The sequence below is a fragment of the Chenopodium quinoa genome, unplaced genomic scaffold (assembly GCF_001683475.1).
Source record: "Chenopodium quinoa cultivar QQ74 unplaced genomic scaffold, ASM168347v1, whole genome shotgun sequence".
Taxonomy (NCBI): domain Eukaryota; kingdom Viridiplantae; phylum Streptophyta; class Magnoliopsida; order Caryophyllales; family Amaranthaceae; genus Chenopodium; species Chenopodium quinoa.
This window is the reverse complement of record NW_018745286.1, coordinates 735,442-751,917: the sequence shown is the minus strand read 5'-3', so window position 1 is coordinate 751,917 and position 16,476 is coordinate 735,442. Positions and strand designations below refer to the sequence as shown.

Below are 16,476 nucleotides of genomic sequence, written 5' to 3'. Positions count from 1 at the left end.
GATCCTTCACATTAGTCTTATAGTTTTCTACATCATCGTCAAGAAACATGCATTGAAAGTAAATGTCAACTAACATAAATGTGTTTTCATACTTTTGCCTAGGATCTAATATGGAAGCAAAAATATAAATCAAAGGAATCTGACTATAATATTTACGCCACTTTTTTTCCATTGCTGGAAGATACTGATCATAATCACTTTGATCGCGATGATCAGCGAAAAGTTGGGCGAGTAAGCATGCATTAGAAAGAAAGTTTTGAGCACAAGGATTGTAAACAGTAGAAAAACAATACGTCATGTTATATAATAACTGTAAAAATTGCATATATCTTTCACAGTTATTCCAATCATCATCATACAAAGCATTTTGTGGAAATTTTTGGTTGTAAAATAATGTTAACGGGCCCTTGTACTCAATTGCCTTTGTTAACATGTCATAGGTGGAATTCCACCTAGTTGGGCAATCGGTTCTAATTTTTATTACCCTTATCTTTTGTTGTTTTAGAAAACTCTTCCATTCTTGGTATCTCATGTTAGAGCTATTAATAGACATAATAGCATCTCTGATTTTGCTGTAGTATGGGCCAATTGCCCGAACTCCATCCTGTACACATAAGTTAAGTACATGGCAAACACATCTAGTATGAAGAGCTTCACCGTCTAATAGTACATCGGTTAAGTTTTGTTTGATAAGATTAGCTGTGTATGTCATAGAGGTTGCATTATCAAAAGTCATAGACATCATTTTATCTCGAAGGTTGTATTCGTCTATTGCTTGCATTAAATGGTGAGCAATGTTAATGCCGGTGTGTGGGTATTCCAGCATTTTGAAATGTATTATTCTTTTTTGTAACATCCATTGATCATCTACCCAATGGCAAGTCACACATAAATAGTGATATTTATAACCACTATCCCAAGAATCGGCTGTTAAAGATACTCTACAGTTAAGGTTACTCAATTCGGCTTGTAACCGGACTTTGTACTCTAGGAAATTTTTCATTGCTGCGGAACGAACGGTTTTCCTAGAGATTCTTTTATGTTGGGGTTGTAGTGCTTTGTTAATGTAGGTGTTGAATGCGTCACTTTCCGAGAAAAGAAAAGGTTGTTCAGCGTGTACTATCATTTTTCCTAGTTCATCCCTATCCCTCTCATAGTTGTATGTAAAGCCGTATGGATGGAATTGGGAAATTTTGGGCTGGGTTGGATCACTAGCTGGTTTTGCACAAGCTTTCATGTGTCTAGATAAGTGTCCCGTCCCGTTTTTGGTAACTGCCGTGAATACACTATTACATGTTTTACATTTTGCCCATTGTTCACCATCTTTACTTAGGACAAAATAACGCCATACCTCACTCCTTCGGTTTTTCAAAAGTAGCATCTCAGTTTCGGTTAACCATTCATGATGTGTGTATTGGTTAGTAGGGGGACTAGTGGGAGTGGCAGTAGAAGGGGTAGTAGAACCGGAGGGAATTCGGGTACTTTCTTGGCTACCTTGGCTAGAACAATAGTTTTGTTGATTACCGATATAATTAGGTGGAAATTGGTATGGTGGTTGTGGAAATTGGTTTAGTGGTGGTGCTGGAAATCCCGACGTATTATATGGCTCATAGCCCGGGGGGAAGTAAATGGGGTCATTGGTTTGACTCGTAATTTGGGGGCTCGTTGTATTTGGTGGTTCCCTAGAACTACTACTACGGATAAGTCGGCCTTTCCCCCTAGACCTAGATGATGGGTTGTTCGATGCCATAATTAACAATTAATTTTTTAATAAAAAGTGGTTAACTATAATAATAATAATTAATAACAACAATTTTAACAACAAAAATATCAATAATAATAATTAATAACAACAACTATAACAATAACAATAACAACAAAAATAAATAATAACAACAATTGTAACAATAATAATAATTAATAACAACAATTATAACAACAACAATAACAAATTAACAATTAACAACAATAATAATTAAACAAGATTATTCTAATAATAACAATAAAACAATAATAAATTTAAGATTAGTTTAGATCTTAAAACCGTGCTTCAACGCTCCACTAATTACGATTACGAACTTTTTAATTTTTTCCGATATTAGGAAAATAATTAGAGAATTTAAGAGAATAATTAGAGAATTTAAGAAAATAAGGATTATTAGAGATTTAGAGAATATAAGAGATAAGAAGAAGAGATTGTGATTTTGTGATTTGGGAATGAAATGGAGGTGAGTATTTATAGAATTTTTGGCAAAAAACTAGCCGTTTATAGCCGTTTAACTAGCCGTTGGCCCGCGGGCCGTGCTTGCGGGCCGTGCCTGCGGGCCGTGCCTTCGGGCCGTGCCTGCGGGCCAGCACGGCGGGCCTTGCTCGTGCTCGTGCCGGGCCGTGCCTGGGAATTCTCCACCGTGTCCGTGGCACGGCCCGTGGCACGGAAGTCGAACTTCGTGCCGTGCCGTGCTTGACTTCGGGCCGTGCCGGGCTGCTCCGAACGGCGGGCCGTGCCGGGCGGCACGCGGGCCAACCCGGCCCGTGCCCAGGTTTAAGTAGAGCCATCAAATTGGATATTTATGTCAGGTCATATTAGATTATACAAATCAAATGTCAAAACGGGTCTCTTTTAAGTTAGACCTGGCAAATGGGTCATTCGGGTCTAGTCTGGGTCGGGTCACTTTCGGGTTGGGTCATTTCGGGTCAGCTAATATTCGGGTCGGGTATGGGTTGGGTCGGGTCGATTCGGGTCTCGGGTCAAGTATATTCGGGTCATATTCGGGTTAGGTCAAAATCTGGTCGGGTCATGTTCGGGTTATTTCATTTGTGAATCAAGCTCAAATGAATAATTTTATATGGAGTATATTTTGTTATTGTAATAATAAAAACTATCAATTTTGTTTATTAGCTTAGCTACGGTTGAAGATGAACAATTTGAGTTACTTTTGGTACAAGACATTTTTAGTTCAGTTATAAGGTAATTTTAGTTCGGGACGTTTCGGGTATCGGGTCTGTTCGGGTCAATTTTGGGTATCGGGTCTGTTCGGGTCAAACACTTCGGGTCAATTTCGGGTCAACTTCGAGTTGGGTCAGTTCGAGTGTCGGTTCAGGATCGGGTTAACTCCATTTTCGGGTCGGGTATGGGTCGGGTCAACTTCGAGTCGGGTCAGTTCGAGTGTCGGTTCAGGATCGGGTCAACTCCATTTTCGGGTCGGGTATGGGTCGAGTCGGATCAATTTCGAGTTTCGACTCACTGTTTTTGGGTCAATTTCGAGTCATGTGTCGGATCATTCGGATCGGGTCATCGAATCTGGGTCAGGATTGTCAGGTCTACTTTAAGTCAATTTGAATCGGTTGGCTTGTACGCGAGTCATTCTTGCTGGATTTCCTTTTAGAAAAAGATAGGCATTGTCTACCAATAATATGCTGCTCACTTGGTTGGAGATGTATTGGCAGACGAGTTAATTTGATGTCGACCTACAGATGAGTTAAAGTTCCTCGTATTCTATTGCAGGATGCCCATATTTTTTGGTTGTTAAAGCATTTCATTTTTATTAAAATAAATAAAAATAATGGGAAAGGTTGTAAAAGCATTATGTGTTACTCTTCTTCTATCAAAAATATTTGTTCACACGCTCTCTTGATGATAATAAAGGCACCTTATTATTACCTTTTCTAATACAGGGTAAATAAACTTTTGAAACCAGAATAGATTAACAATAATTCATTTTAACAAAAATCTTAAAGTCTAAGATTTTTTAATTATTAAATTAATAGTATTGATAGTAATATTTCATTGGTATAGATATATAAATTAATAACATAATACTAAAACAGACACCAGGAATGATACGTGTCACTTTCTGGTGCAATTTTTTCTCTCCAAAACCTTTTTTTTTTTTTTTTTTGTGTGTGTGTGTGTGTGTCAAAACTTCTTAGAGTTATATTTAGCATAGTATTATTATATAACCTTCCTATTTGAACACCATATTTTTTTCATACAAGAAAAAAGATTCATGCATTTATATTATAGAAAATATTTCAAAATATTCATATTCTTGTATAAAATATTTTTCATACCTATTATTTCATATTTCATATTTCGTATATATATATATATATATATATATATATATATATATTATGTCATATCTTTAAATAGGAAAATACATCATATATTATTCTTTCGAATCTCCAATTTATCTATACTAAAAGCGAATCAGAAATTACTTGTGTTTTGACTTTTTTATGTCAAATATTCATTCCATTATAATCGATCGATAGTATTTAGTAACTATTAATTAAAAGGATTGATTTTCTTCAAAAAACAAAAAAACAAAAAACAAAAAGATTGATTATAATTATAACAAAGTAATATAAAAAATTAGTTAATTTGTATTAAATGTTTTATCAGTCAATGAGTGTCAATAAAAAAAGGGTATTGACCTCATAATTCCTAAATTATATATATATATATATATATATATATATATATATATATTTTGTATAAAGTCTAATGCATTAATAAAATCCTTTCACATTATATTTATCAAATATTTTAAAAAAATCTCTAATATTAAAAGAAAGTTTTTTCTTTTTTAATTATTTAAATCCCCAATTATTCTTTGTCGTTTTTAAACTAGGTGGCAATTAGAGTTAAAATCTTAAATCTCATTTATTAATTTTGCCGGCGAATAGATTTTTTAATTCTAAAATAAAATATAAATCTTATTTTTCATTGGCCGAAATAATATTTTTGTTTATGTAGCGTGTCGAATGCTTTCAAAAAATTGTCTCCACTAGTTTAATTTTGAACAATGTTGATGATATAAAAATACATGGTTAAGTCATGCTCATCAACAGTATATATGATCCTATATTCACCTCCCTCATTAGATTGTTACCAAATATATTCAAATTAAATTTTTCTCTAGCAAATCCTAAGCTAATCAAATTCATTTCATTATGTGGAATCCAAAGATGATAAAAGAACAGCTAAATCCTAGTATAGTAGTTAAACTCAAAAGGCAACATCAGCAACCTCATCCAAATTAAACTAATATAACTTAGTTATATCAACTCTCACTATTATTCCGTTGTCAAAATTCTTGATAAATCCACAACCGCGTCCATCAACAATAGAGCTAATTTAGTAAAAAATATTCTGGTGTCAAACACCATAGTAGTAGGGAAGACTTTATTATATATACTACCAAAAGTCATTCATTTGACACATACACTGCATGATAGTTAGGATTTGCTAATCTCTTATTTTGGGTGAAGATAGGGAGGGTTCGAGGATGTGATAAAGTATGTAGTTCGAAAAAGGTGAGAACGACGAGGAAGGGGAAAGTGGGCAAAATCATGAGTTAAATTTGAGTTTATTTTTGTGTATATATATAATTAGAAATAATAAATATTTGGTATTTAGATTACAAAGCTAAATATACAATATTGCAAATAACATATATAGGACCACTTCAAACGAAAAAAAAATAAAAAATCATAGTGCGTATAACATAGCATCATGTATCTTATACACAACAAGAGTTCAATATATTTGTAATCATAGAACAAACAAAATTTATATTATAAATAATACATTATCATATATAATATATTCTATAGTAGTTAAACTCGAAAACCACATTAGCAACCTCATTCAAATTAAACTAATATAACTTAGTTATAGAGAAGCCCATTATCATTCCGTTGTCAAGGCAGAAATTCTTGATAAATCTACAACCACGTCCATCAACAATGGTAATAGATTAGTCAAAGATGTTTCGGTGTCAAACACCATAGCAGTAGGGAAGACTTTATTATATACTACCAAAAATCATTCATTTGACACATACACTACACGTTAGTTAGGATTTGCAATCTCTTATTTTGGGTGAAAATAGGGAGGGTTTGAGAATGTGATAAAGTAGTTCAAAAAAGGGTGAGAAAGATGAGGAAGGGGAGGCGGGCAAAATCATGGGTTAAGTTTGAGTTTATTTTTGTGTGTATATTTATAATTAGAAACAATAAATATTTGGTAAGATTACAAAGCTAAAATATACAATAATGCAAATAACATATAGGACCACTTCACGAGAAAATAATAAAAAAAAAAAAAAAAAAATCTGGTGTAGCATCATGTATCTGATACACACCAAGAATCCAATAAATATTTTTAATCATAGAATTTTAAACAAAATTTATATTATATATAAATATAATATAATATATAATGTATTCCTTATGTGGAATCCAGAGATGATACGAGAGCAAATAATTCCTAGTAGAGTAGTTAAACTCAAAAGCAAAATTACAACCTCATCCAAATTAAATTAATATAACTTAGTTATAGCAAAGCTCATTATCATTCCATTGTCAAGATAGAAATTATTCGTAAATTCACAACCCGTCTATCAACAATGGAGATAGATTAGTCAAAGATGTTCCATTGTCAAATATCATAGTAGTAAGGAATACTTTATTATATGCCACCAAAAGTCGTTCATTTGACACATATACGTTAGTTAGGATAGCCTAGTAGTTTATTGATTTCTTAATTTGGATGAAGATAAGGAGGGTTTGAGAATATGACAAATTAGTTCGAATAAAGATGAGGAAGGGGAAAGTGGACAAAGTCATGGTACTTAGATTACAAAGCTAAATATACAGTATTGTAAATAACATATAGGACCAATTCACACGGAAAAGAAAAGGAGTCACGGTGTGTATATTATCAAGTATCTTATGCACACACCAATAGTCTCATATATTTTTAATCATAGAACTTTGAATAAATTTATATTATATATAATATATCATATATTCTCTATGTGCAACCTATAGATAATAAGAGAGTAGATAAATTCTAGTAGAGTAGCTAAATAAACTCAAAAGCAACATTAGCAACCTCACCCAAATTAATCGAATATAACTTAGTTATAGTAAAGCTCATTATCATTCTGTTGTCAAAGTAGAAATTCTTGATAAATTCACAATCGCGTACATCAACTATGAAGATAGATTAGTCAAAGATATTCCGGTGCCAAACACTATAGTAGTAGGGTAGACTTTATTATATAACACCAAAAGTCGTTCATTTGACACATAAACGTTAGTTACGATAGCCTCGTAGTTTGTTGATCTCTTATTTTGGGTGAAGATCATATAAGGAGGGTTTGAGAATGTGACAAAATAGTTCGAAAAAGGGTGAAGAAGAGGAAAGCGGGTAAAGTCATGGATTAAATTTGACTTTATTTCTGTGTGTATATATATAATTAGGAACCATAAATGTTTGGTATTTAGATTACAAAGCTAAATATATAATATTGCAAATAACATAACCACTTCACACAGGAAAAAGTGTGTATAGTCTCATGTATCTTATACGCAACAAGAAACCTATATATTTTTTATCATAGAATTTTAAAATTATATATTATATCACATGTAAATATATTTCACAAATATAAATATGTGTAATTTAAACTAATAGATTTTTTGAATTAGCATATTGTATTTTCCATATGAAATAATATAATTTTAAATTAGTATTATTTTTAATTAATCTTATATGTTTGTAACATATTTCCATCATTTTTTATTGCATTATTTGAAATTTTACACTATTCACATATACTTCTTTGATCGTCTATTGTGATTTATACATTGGAAAAAATATACTGATGTGCAATCTTATTAGATTCATCCCAAAATATATACTTTCAGAATATCAAGTTTTTATAATTTTTACTAAAACACAACTTAAAATATTTAAGTTATCAAATGTACATCCAGCAAGCGTGAAATGTCCAATGTTGCAATTAAAACATGAGAGAAGGTATGTATTGATAAAGTTGATTCAATTGACTCTGTAAATTAGCTCAGCCCTTGCAACAAGGAGTCCATAGTCGTAGGAAAAACTTTATTATATACCACCAAAAGTAGTCCATTTGACATACACTTTAGGGTGAATACGGATCGGATGATTAGATTTCGAATCGGATATTCGAAATTTCAAAAATTTGATATCCGTATCCAATCAGAAAATTTTCGAAAATCCATCATTGGGATATCCGAAAATTTCGGATTGAATAGTCTGAATATCCAATATCCAACCTTTTAATAAAGTTGTTTAAATACTTTATCTTAACAGATAATTGTTTAAATACTAAATAAATGGCAAAAATGTTTTTTATAAGGCAAGTTGATATAATTGAACTTGAGCCAAAAACAAATTAACTCACTGCAAAATTATTCTCTAAAAAAAACTAATTCGTTGCTATAATCTGAACAAGGAAAAAGATTATATAGATGATGGTGTTGCAGGTTTGAAGTTCGAGGCAGTAGGGTTGGTAAGTAGTTGTTGCAATTGTTGATGACGGTGGCTGGAGGAGGGTGGAGCGCTGGTGGTTGCGTGGGCACTGGTGAAGAATCTGTGAGATCTAAAGGAGGAAAGCCGTGAGGTATGGAGGAGGGAATATGGTTGGTAACAATGGTAAGTCGTTGTTGTTCCGATTGTTGATGAAGGTGGCTGGAGGAGAGTGGAGCACTAGAGCGACGCCGCTAATAGTTGCGTGGTCTGCTGGAGTGTAGAGCACTGGAGCAGAGGAGGGAGTTGGTAATCGAAAATTATGAAATTGGATATTCATAATTTTCGGATCGAATATGGATTGGATAATAGAATTTTCGATTTTCAGATAGTTTTGCTTAGTCCTAATACAAGTTAGTTAGAATAGCCTCATAGTTTATTGATCTCTTATTTAAAGCTAATTAACTCCCTTAATCTTAGCACTTCACCAAGACTCTAAATTTCCATGTCATCCTCCTCTCGAAGGAAACAATGAGAGAATTCTTCAAAAAGAAGAAATTTTCAAAATTTGAAACCCTACTCCTATTGAAACTTTGCTTTGTTATAAAACATTCTGCCCCTTCATCTCCCTCTTTAAAGTTACACTATCTTTCCCATTACCAACTTCATCATGTTGTCTAAGGATAGCCAAATAAGGCGGACTTCATCTCCACCATAGCATTTTCACTACTACTTTGTAACTTCATCATTCTACGGCTAAAGGATCGGGTCACATTGGCCTTGATAGGATCTGCAACTGTTTAAAAGATAGAATCTCAACGGCTACAATCCTACGCAGATTTTTCCAATGGGCCCCATATGGAACCCATGCAATAGTTGTGAAGTTATTTCCATTATACTTTCCAGAGAGGAGCTTAGGCCCATCATTCCGACTAAGCACTCCTCCACCAAGAAGGGGAGGACACAAGCACAACGTGTCGTGCTCCAAACCTCAGATAGAGAACTGGACCATATTGGGCAGCCACATGAGCTGGTTGTGACTTCGGGTGGTGCCGGTCCAGTTGTTAATCAATCTTTCTCATCCGCCAACTTTATATGCTTCCCATTTTTATGTGTCAGCGAGAATTATTTCTAAAAGCTCCTTGACAAAGCTTTCTAGGATATTAATTTCAATGTGAAATGGTCAACCCTACTCTTAGGGATTGACCATGTCCTAAATTTCACAATTAATTCCTAGAGTTGTCGTTTAATTTGGCAAAGAAGTCGTCGAAGTCTATAGTGGTGTCGATGGTGTCTGTGACGATTGAATGGAGGAATCTTGGACATGATGAAGATGGTGGTGTCGGTGGAAGCTTTAATGGAGGAAGCTTGGACACCATTGTTAGCGTTGACAGACGGAGTTAGGATGTTAACTTGCGTTCTTGGTGACTTAGCAGCTAACCAAGCACAAATATGAGCTGGCAGTTGTGAGTTTGTGACTAAGCACTAAATTGACATGCTTTGTTGTTGATCTAATAGATCAAGTGGAGCTTGCTCCTCATTAACATTAGCTGAAGCTCTTTTATTTTTTTCCCAATTATGTTAAACAAGTTCAAAATAGCTATTTTGCTTAAAAACAAAAAAATACTCCCACCAATATAAAAAAAAGGACTAGCAACTTGAGTCTTAAACTACCATTCCAATGAAATGTCATCTATTACACCGATGAGCTGCAAGGAGGATTGGAAGGATGCAAAGTTTTTCTACAGCTAACCTTCAACTATCTGCCTCCAAGGGTTCAAACTACTCTCTATGATGCTATCCATTGGAATAATGTGTCAATATATAACTTAATCGTATATCCAAAGCTCTTATAATTCGTCCTTTAATTCTTTGGTACTCCCACTCTCAGATGAATCTTTGGGATCAGAACCCTCTGTCTTTGGGGTTGATGCAGGCTTTGAAAGCTTGAATGGGATTGCTGCATGTTTCTTCAAGAACTTGTAAAATGCCACAACAGTACGATCTGTATCAACAGTGACCTGCCCACATTCACAAAATTCATGCAGTTGTCTATCAAAATTTGTGTAAAAGCAGACAATCTCACAATCAAAACATGAGTTAATAGAGAAGGTGAACTTTAAATGGTGAAAAGATTCATAGGAGTAGACATACAGGATCAAAGCTTTTATTCCCAGCTGGAAAGAATAAGATTGTCGGGTACCCATCAGACTGAAAAGCAATAGCACAATTAGTTCCAAACGGGAAGATGGTTGCAGTAACCCAAGAACACGACAGAAATCCTAAGTCTTCACAGCCATTACAAATATAAACTGATGGAATGTCAACAAAAGGAGGCAACTTGACAGAATTAATAGAATAAAGGCAGAAGCTGGAAACAGGTAAGGTTCCTGTGCTACCTTTGCTCTGGGGTGTTCATTTGTTGTTCCGTCCATTTTGGCAATGACAATAGAGTCAATTCCTCGTAAATGTCTAGCTAGCTTATTGTATATGGGCTCTAATGATTGGCAGTGACCACACCAAGGAGCATAGATCTGAGAGGAAAAAGCATTGAAGTAAGAGCCTGATCCCACAAGGAAAATTACAAAGCTCAAAGATCAAGTTAACATTAGGAATAAAACCTCAAGCAGAACATCCTTTGACTCATCCAGGACTATCTCGTCAAAGTTATTCCCAACAACTATCTTCACATCACCGTCATTCTGTTTCATACAAAAATGAAAATTTGATCAAACGGATTTTAAATAGCGCGCCAAGAGAAAGCAGGGCAAGGAGAATTAATAAGTAATGGTGACTCACAGTTTCAGGGATTGGTTCAGATTTGTAGAAAGGCTTCAGTGTGTCATCCACAAAACCTTGAGCAAAAGCCTATATATGAAATGATGGAAACATTAGGAAGTTCTACCATCACCACTCCAGAATTACAATTCAGAAATTATAGAAGAGAAAGAAACAACCATTATGCAGGTACCTATATAATTGAAGAAATTAATTTAACAACAATTAAGGAAATTATAATTACCTTCAATTTATCCAAAGTTACTTCTCCATCAAGAAAGAATTTCTTGCCATCATCATTTCCTGAGTATCCAATAACCTGTACAGACGAGCAGGATGCTCAATGCTATCAAATCTGATCCCATTTCTAAGACAACTAATAGCATTAGAAAAAACATGAAATAAAAAAAGCAACAGAAAAATCACAAATGCTGTACCTTTGGTTCATCTCCTGAAACACCAAAAAATTCAGCAACAGGCTTGCCAGTATCTTCATTGTCTAGTTGAACGTAAACAAAGATAAGCTGCATCAAATCAACAACAATTATCAGAAGCAAGACATTAAAAATCATTCCATTTGTAAAATATGAAGAATCAAACAGATCAATGAACTAGTGATAATCCATGAAAATGAAGCAGGACAAATGAGAATGACAATCAAGAAAAAGCATGCTTTAAGACATGCATAAGAATAATTAACAGAAACTCCCCCTACCCCGCTTTCCCCCCAAAACACAGACACACACAAAAGCCAGAGAGAACCAGGATAGAAGGGAATTTGCTCTAAAAGTGCGATTTCACTCAAGAATAAGATGGATGAAGATGGGAAGCCAAGAAAAAGGTGAATGATGAAATAGAGGCCATAAGGATTACTCCCTTCCTCATTTAAAGAGGGCTTTTGCATCCAGAACAAGCATCACATATGACACAAGATTCTATAGCCTCAAATATCAGAGTTTGTAATGGATCTCATACCAATAGACACAATATCAAGCAAAATATCTACATGGTATAACAGTAAAGAAGATAGCATAAACCATATTACCTTTCCTTTAAAAGATTTGGCAGCTTCTCGGAACACAGGAAGAACCGTCTCTGAATCATTTGAAGTGGCAAACAGCAAGATCTGGATAAAACGTATGTTGTCAGTGGTAGTTGAGGTAATCCACACCCACATCGGATTAGGGTGATATCAGTTATTAGCACATTAAATCAATCAGATGTTCACCTGCTTCTTGATCTGACTTTCAAATATCACAGAAGCACTTTCTCTAGTGAAGGTTGTCACCAAGGGAAGTTTATTGGCAAAGACAAACTCGGAAATTGCAGATTTTTCAAATTTGCCATCTGCACAAGGAAACAATCTCAACATCAAGCTGTTAAGAAATTTAGTCCTGAACAGATCACTCAAAAGATCTATTAGGATGAGCTGAAACGTGATGAACTAAAATCAAAACAATTAGTCAAGTAAAACATGAGATATAATGATCATAATGATCCACTCACCAAAATGATTAAATTTTTCAACATCCTTCTTTAGCAATACTAAAGCAGGTCGTTTAGCGTCAGCATCGATTTCAAATAGCTTTGCCACATTAGGCTTCACAGTTTGATAAAAGCTCAAATCATCTTCATTTCTTGAAGCAGCAGCAAGCTCATCGCTTTCAGGACCCTGCATACAAGTTAACATCAAAATAGAGCGATTAATAGGGATGCAATCAGGCAAACAAAGAATATTCAGTGGAAAACCACAACCAGTGTTTGACAAAATAATAAGGATCAAGACACAAGTTGTTAATATCAAGCTCAAATATTCACAATCTTCACAGTTTATCTTCTCCTTTCATTACAGGAATTTCGATCAGATATTCTTATCATGCAAAGTTAGACATTCCTACCTAATGATTCCTTGACGGCTTGAAACTCCAACCATGAGACCGCCTAGTCTATTAAGCAGAAGCTAGATATAAAGACCCCTTAATTTTACAATCCTTTATAGGTTATCAGTTATACTACAAATGGAGGATTAACTTAAAGCATCCAATTACACAGACACAAATAAATAAATAATATAAAATAAAACAAAATAAAAGAGAGCATGATTCTAGTTTGGATACAAAATCATTACCAAAACAGCTTTTGACAGGAAATAAATAAAATAAATAAATAAATAAATTTGCACATGGTTTATAAAAAGCCAACATAGAAGGTATATGGGAGAACAGCTTAACAATAAACATGGTTGACAGGGATATTCACATGAAAGTTATAGCCATCTTGGAATTGCCTACAACATCTTAAAGAACCATCTCATTTTAGATGGCGAAAAGGCATCCAGACTACCCATCCTACTTCATAACATCTAGGTTAAAATGTCAAATAAATTTACAAATGTTTCCTAATAGTGGCCGACATCACTAGTATCCAAATCGGTTCTAAAGCCCAACATTTTGATTCCAAATTATGTTACCTGAATAAATAAATAATAATATGGAGCACAATATTATGTGCACTAGTCCATTCAATTTGATGATTTAAAGAACTTCATGAAACCCAATGGGTAGTTTACTACAGCATCCTAACAGTCGCCAACAACAAAAGAACATGCTACCAAAGAGACCAATAAATCGGAAATGTACGAAGCACTTAAAGCCTACAAGTGTAAAACAGAGATTAAGATGTCACACACTACACAAAATATAAAACCTCATACTTCAACATCTCAACTGAAAAATAGATAAGTTGTAATTACCGTCAACGAGTTCAGATAAGCCAAAACAACTTTCTCATTTGAAGTTAGAATCTTTTCTGCTTCTTCTGTCGTCGTAATGTTGTGTACACTAGGACCCGTCTTCTTCTTAATCCATGTCACTATAGCTTCCCTACATATAAGCAAATATAATAAGTCTAAATCCATCCTTTTTTTATATCGAAATTTCCTAGTTAGCTGCTCTTGTATGCAATCACCATATTCCTAAATGAGGTAGTTTTTCTATCTCAAAAAAGCCTTAGACACAATCACTTCATAATCAAAAATTACAATTGTAAAGTTTTTGGCAATAAGAGTTAATTACTTATAACCCCTACCCCCAAACACAAATATTGCATAGATCAGTCTGAGACTCCCAAATTTGCTTGCATCCTTGACTTCACTTATAAATCAAAATCGAAATACACATTCTGCAACACTGCCAATCTAACAAATGAAAAAAATATCCTCCAATTCCCAAACACAAAATCAACATAAACTCAGAAAAATCCCCAAATTTATAACTCCGCAATCATACAAAGGCACAAACTTCAACTATTCAACCATCAATCCTCTTGTATAAAACTATATAAGTAATATCATAATCCGCACTAACAAAATATAGCAAATCAATCAATAATAATAATAAAATAAAATTATATTAAAAAAAATAATTTTCCCACAACCAAATCACATAATTTTCATTAAAAAAATATCACTCAATTATTAGTGAATCTCAATGATTAGAATCTCCCCAAATCTAAAATGGGATTCTAGAAATTAATTAATAGCCCAATGAAATCCCCAATCAATTAATCAATCAAAATCAAATCAAGACCACAATAAAATAAAATTAAATAACAAATTCACCTCTTAAAAATTGAACTCAATCAAAACAATCAACAATTCAACATATTAAAATCAATGAATTGAATTAAAGATCTTACTTGGTACGCTGACCATTATAAAGCTTATGCTCCCCATCAACAAAGAAATAAACAGTAGGAAACCCTTGAACATCAAACTGATGAGCAAGTTCATTCTCTTCGGTAGCATCAACTTTAGCAAGAACAACATCATCAACACCATCCTCTTTAAGCTGAGTAGCAGCAGCAGCATACTCAGGCGCAAGTGACTGACAATGTCCACACCAAGGCGCGTAGAATTCAACCATAACAAACTTATTCCCTTCAATCACATCAGTAAAATTCCTCTCCTTCAAAACGACGACGTCTTTCTCATCAACATCAGGAACCGCATACTCCGACGAGTCAGAGTCGTCGCCGAATTGGGAATCGTCGAAGTTGCCGAAATCTTCGTCGTCATCGTCGTTGGATTCATCGGCGTGGTCGTGTTCGTGGGGGGAGGCGACGGTGTCAGTATCGTCGTCGGCGTCGAGGAAGCTGAGGTCTTCGTCGAGGTCGTCGGAGTCGGTGGTGGCGGTGGCGGTGGTGAGAGAGAGGAGGAGGAGGGAGGAGAGGAAGAGGGTGAGGATGAGTCGAGTCGGCATTGTTGAAGATGGGAGTGATCTGAGGTTGGGAAATGTGAAAGGAGCGAAAATGTAGGGAGTGAGATCTGAACTGAAAAGTGTTCAAGTGAATGTAATAGGGTTTAAGAAGAGAGAGATAAAGTCAGGAATTTTAGGATTATTTAATTAATTTAAGATTATGTGAAAAAGAAAATTTTCATTAACGAAATTTCACCGACATTTACTCCGTTCTCCGTATTTCAGTTTGAACGTTTTTGTTTGTTCTTAAAAGGAGGCATTTGTAAACAATAGAGTCCTAATAGCTTAGTGGAAGAGCGTCTGTCTTGAAAAGTGAAGGTTCGCAGTTCGATTCTATGTGTGGACATTGTTTTTTATTATTTTATTTTTTTTTTGGTAAATTCCCTTGTAAGACAATTATACGAGTAAACTTTAGGGAAGGAAAAATCATTTCATTAGCTAAAATTGTTCATATTTTTTATTTTTTAAGCAATCTATCATTTCACAATTTTTTGTACGAATTGAGCAAATATAAGTAAAATTTTGTTATCGTTGATAATCAACTACGAGTACTTCATATTTGAGCATAAGTACTATTTTGCTTACTCTTATTGTTTTTTTATTTTTTACTTTCCATTTTGATATGTTCTTTTTAAAATCTTTATACTTTTGCTTTATTATTAATAACTTGTGATAAAGAAATAACTCACTTTTAAATTTCTATATATACCCAACTACATGGTCCACATTTTACTATATAGTAATAATATCAATGTCTCTAAATATTTCTCTTTTCTATCAAAAAAAAGTCAAAAGAGAAACTCACTTTCTATTTTCCACTAACTCTCAATTTTTCAAGTTTAAAATTGCTAGTTTGCCACAGTAAATGTGAAGCTAAAAACAAAATAACTTTATAATTGGTTAAGACTTAAGAGTCATGAGTTATATATTGAAGTGTAGGTTAAAACTTCCTTTTCCTTTTCAACCATATTTTTTTTTTTTTTATGGATATATGATACAGTTATAATAATATCATTCCAAATCTTTTATATTATTTTTATGACAAAAATATTCCTTTTTATATGGTATTCATAATTCTTCTATACACATTTACCAAACCTATTATTCCAACTCCCTTTTAATTATATAAATTGAGTAATA

At 33.8% G+C, this 16,476-nt stretch overlaps 1 protein-coding gene across 1 annotated transcript; it reads right to left on the bottom strand.

Annotated features, from left to right (window-relative positions):
- Positions 1–9,839: 9,839 nt before the first annotated feature.
- On the bottom strand, positions 9,840–15,469 carry LOC110712135 (protein disulfide isomerase-like 1-4). The gene is made up of 12 exons (XM_021890564.1): positions 14,777–15,469; positions 13,833–13,962; positions 12,587–12,752; positions 12,309–12,427; positions 12,126–12,206; positions 11,518–11,604; positions 11,325–11,399; positions 11,102–11,170; positions 10,924–11,004; positions 10,702–10,836; positions 10,457–10,513; positions 9,840–10,323 (listed from the first exon to the last, which is right to left on the bottom strand). The coding sequence occupies exons 1-12, from the start codon at positions 15,337–15,339 to the stop codon at positions 10,153–10,155; spliced, it is 1,734 nt and encodes a 577-aa protein (XP_021746256.1). The 5' UTR covers positions 15,340–15,469; the 3' UTR covers positions 9,840–10,152.
- Positions 15,470–16,476: the final 1,007 nt, after the last annotated feature.

Coding starts and splice junctions, on each gene's coding strand:
- LOC110712135 (XM_021890564.1), bottom strand. CDS start 15,339: ATGCCGACTCGACTCATCCTCACCCTCTTCCTCTCCTCCCTCCTCCTC. Junction 11,605..12,125: donor CCAAATCTTTTAAAGGAAAG/GTAATATGGTTT, acceptor GATTTGATGCAG/CTTATCTTTGTTTACGTTCA. Junction 11,400..11,517: donor TTTCAGGAGATGAACCAAAG/GTACAGCATTTG, acceptor TCGTCTGTACAG/GTTATTGGATACTCAGGAAA.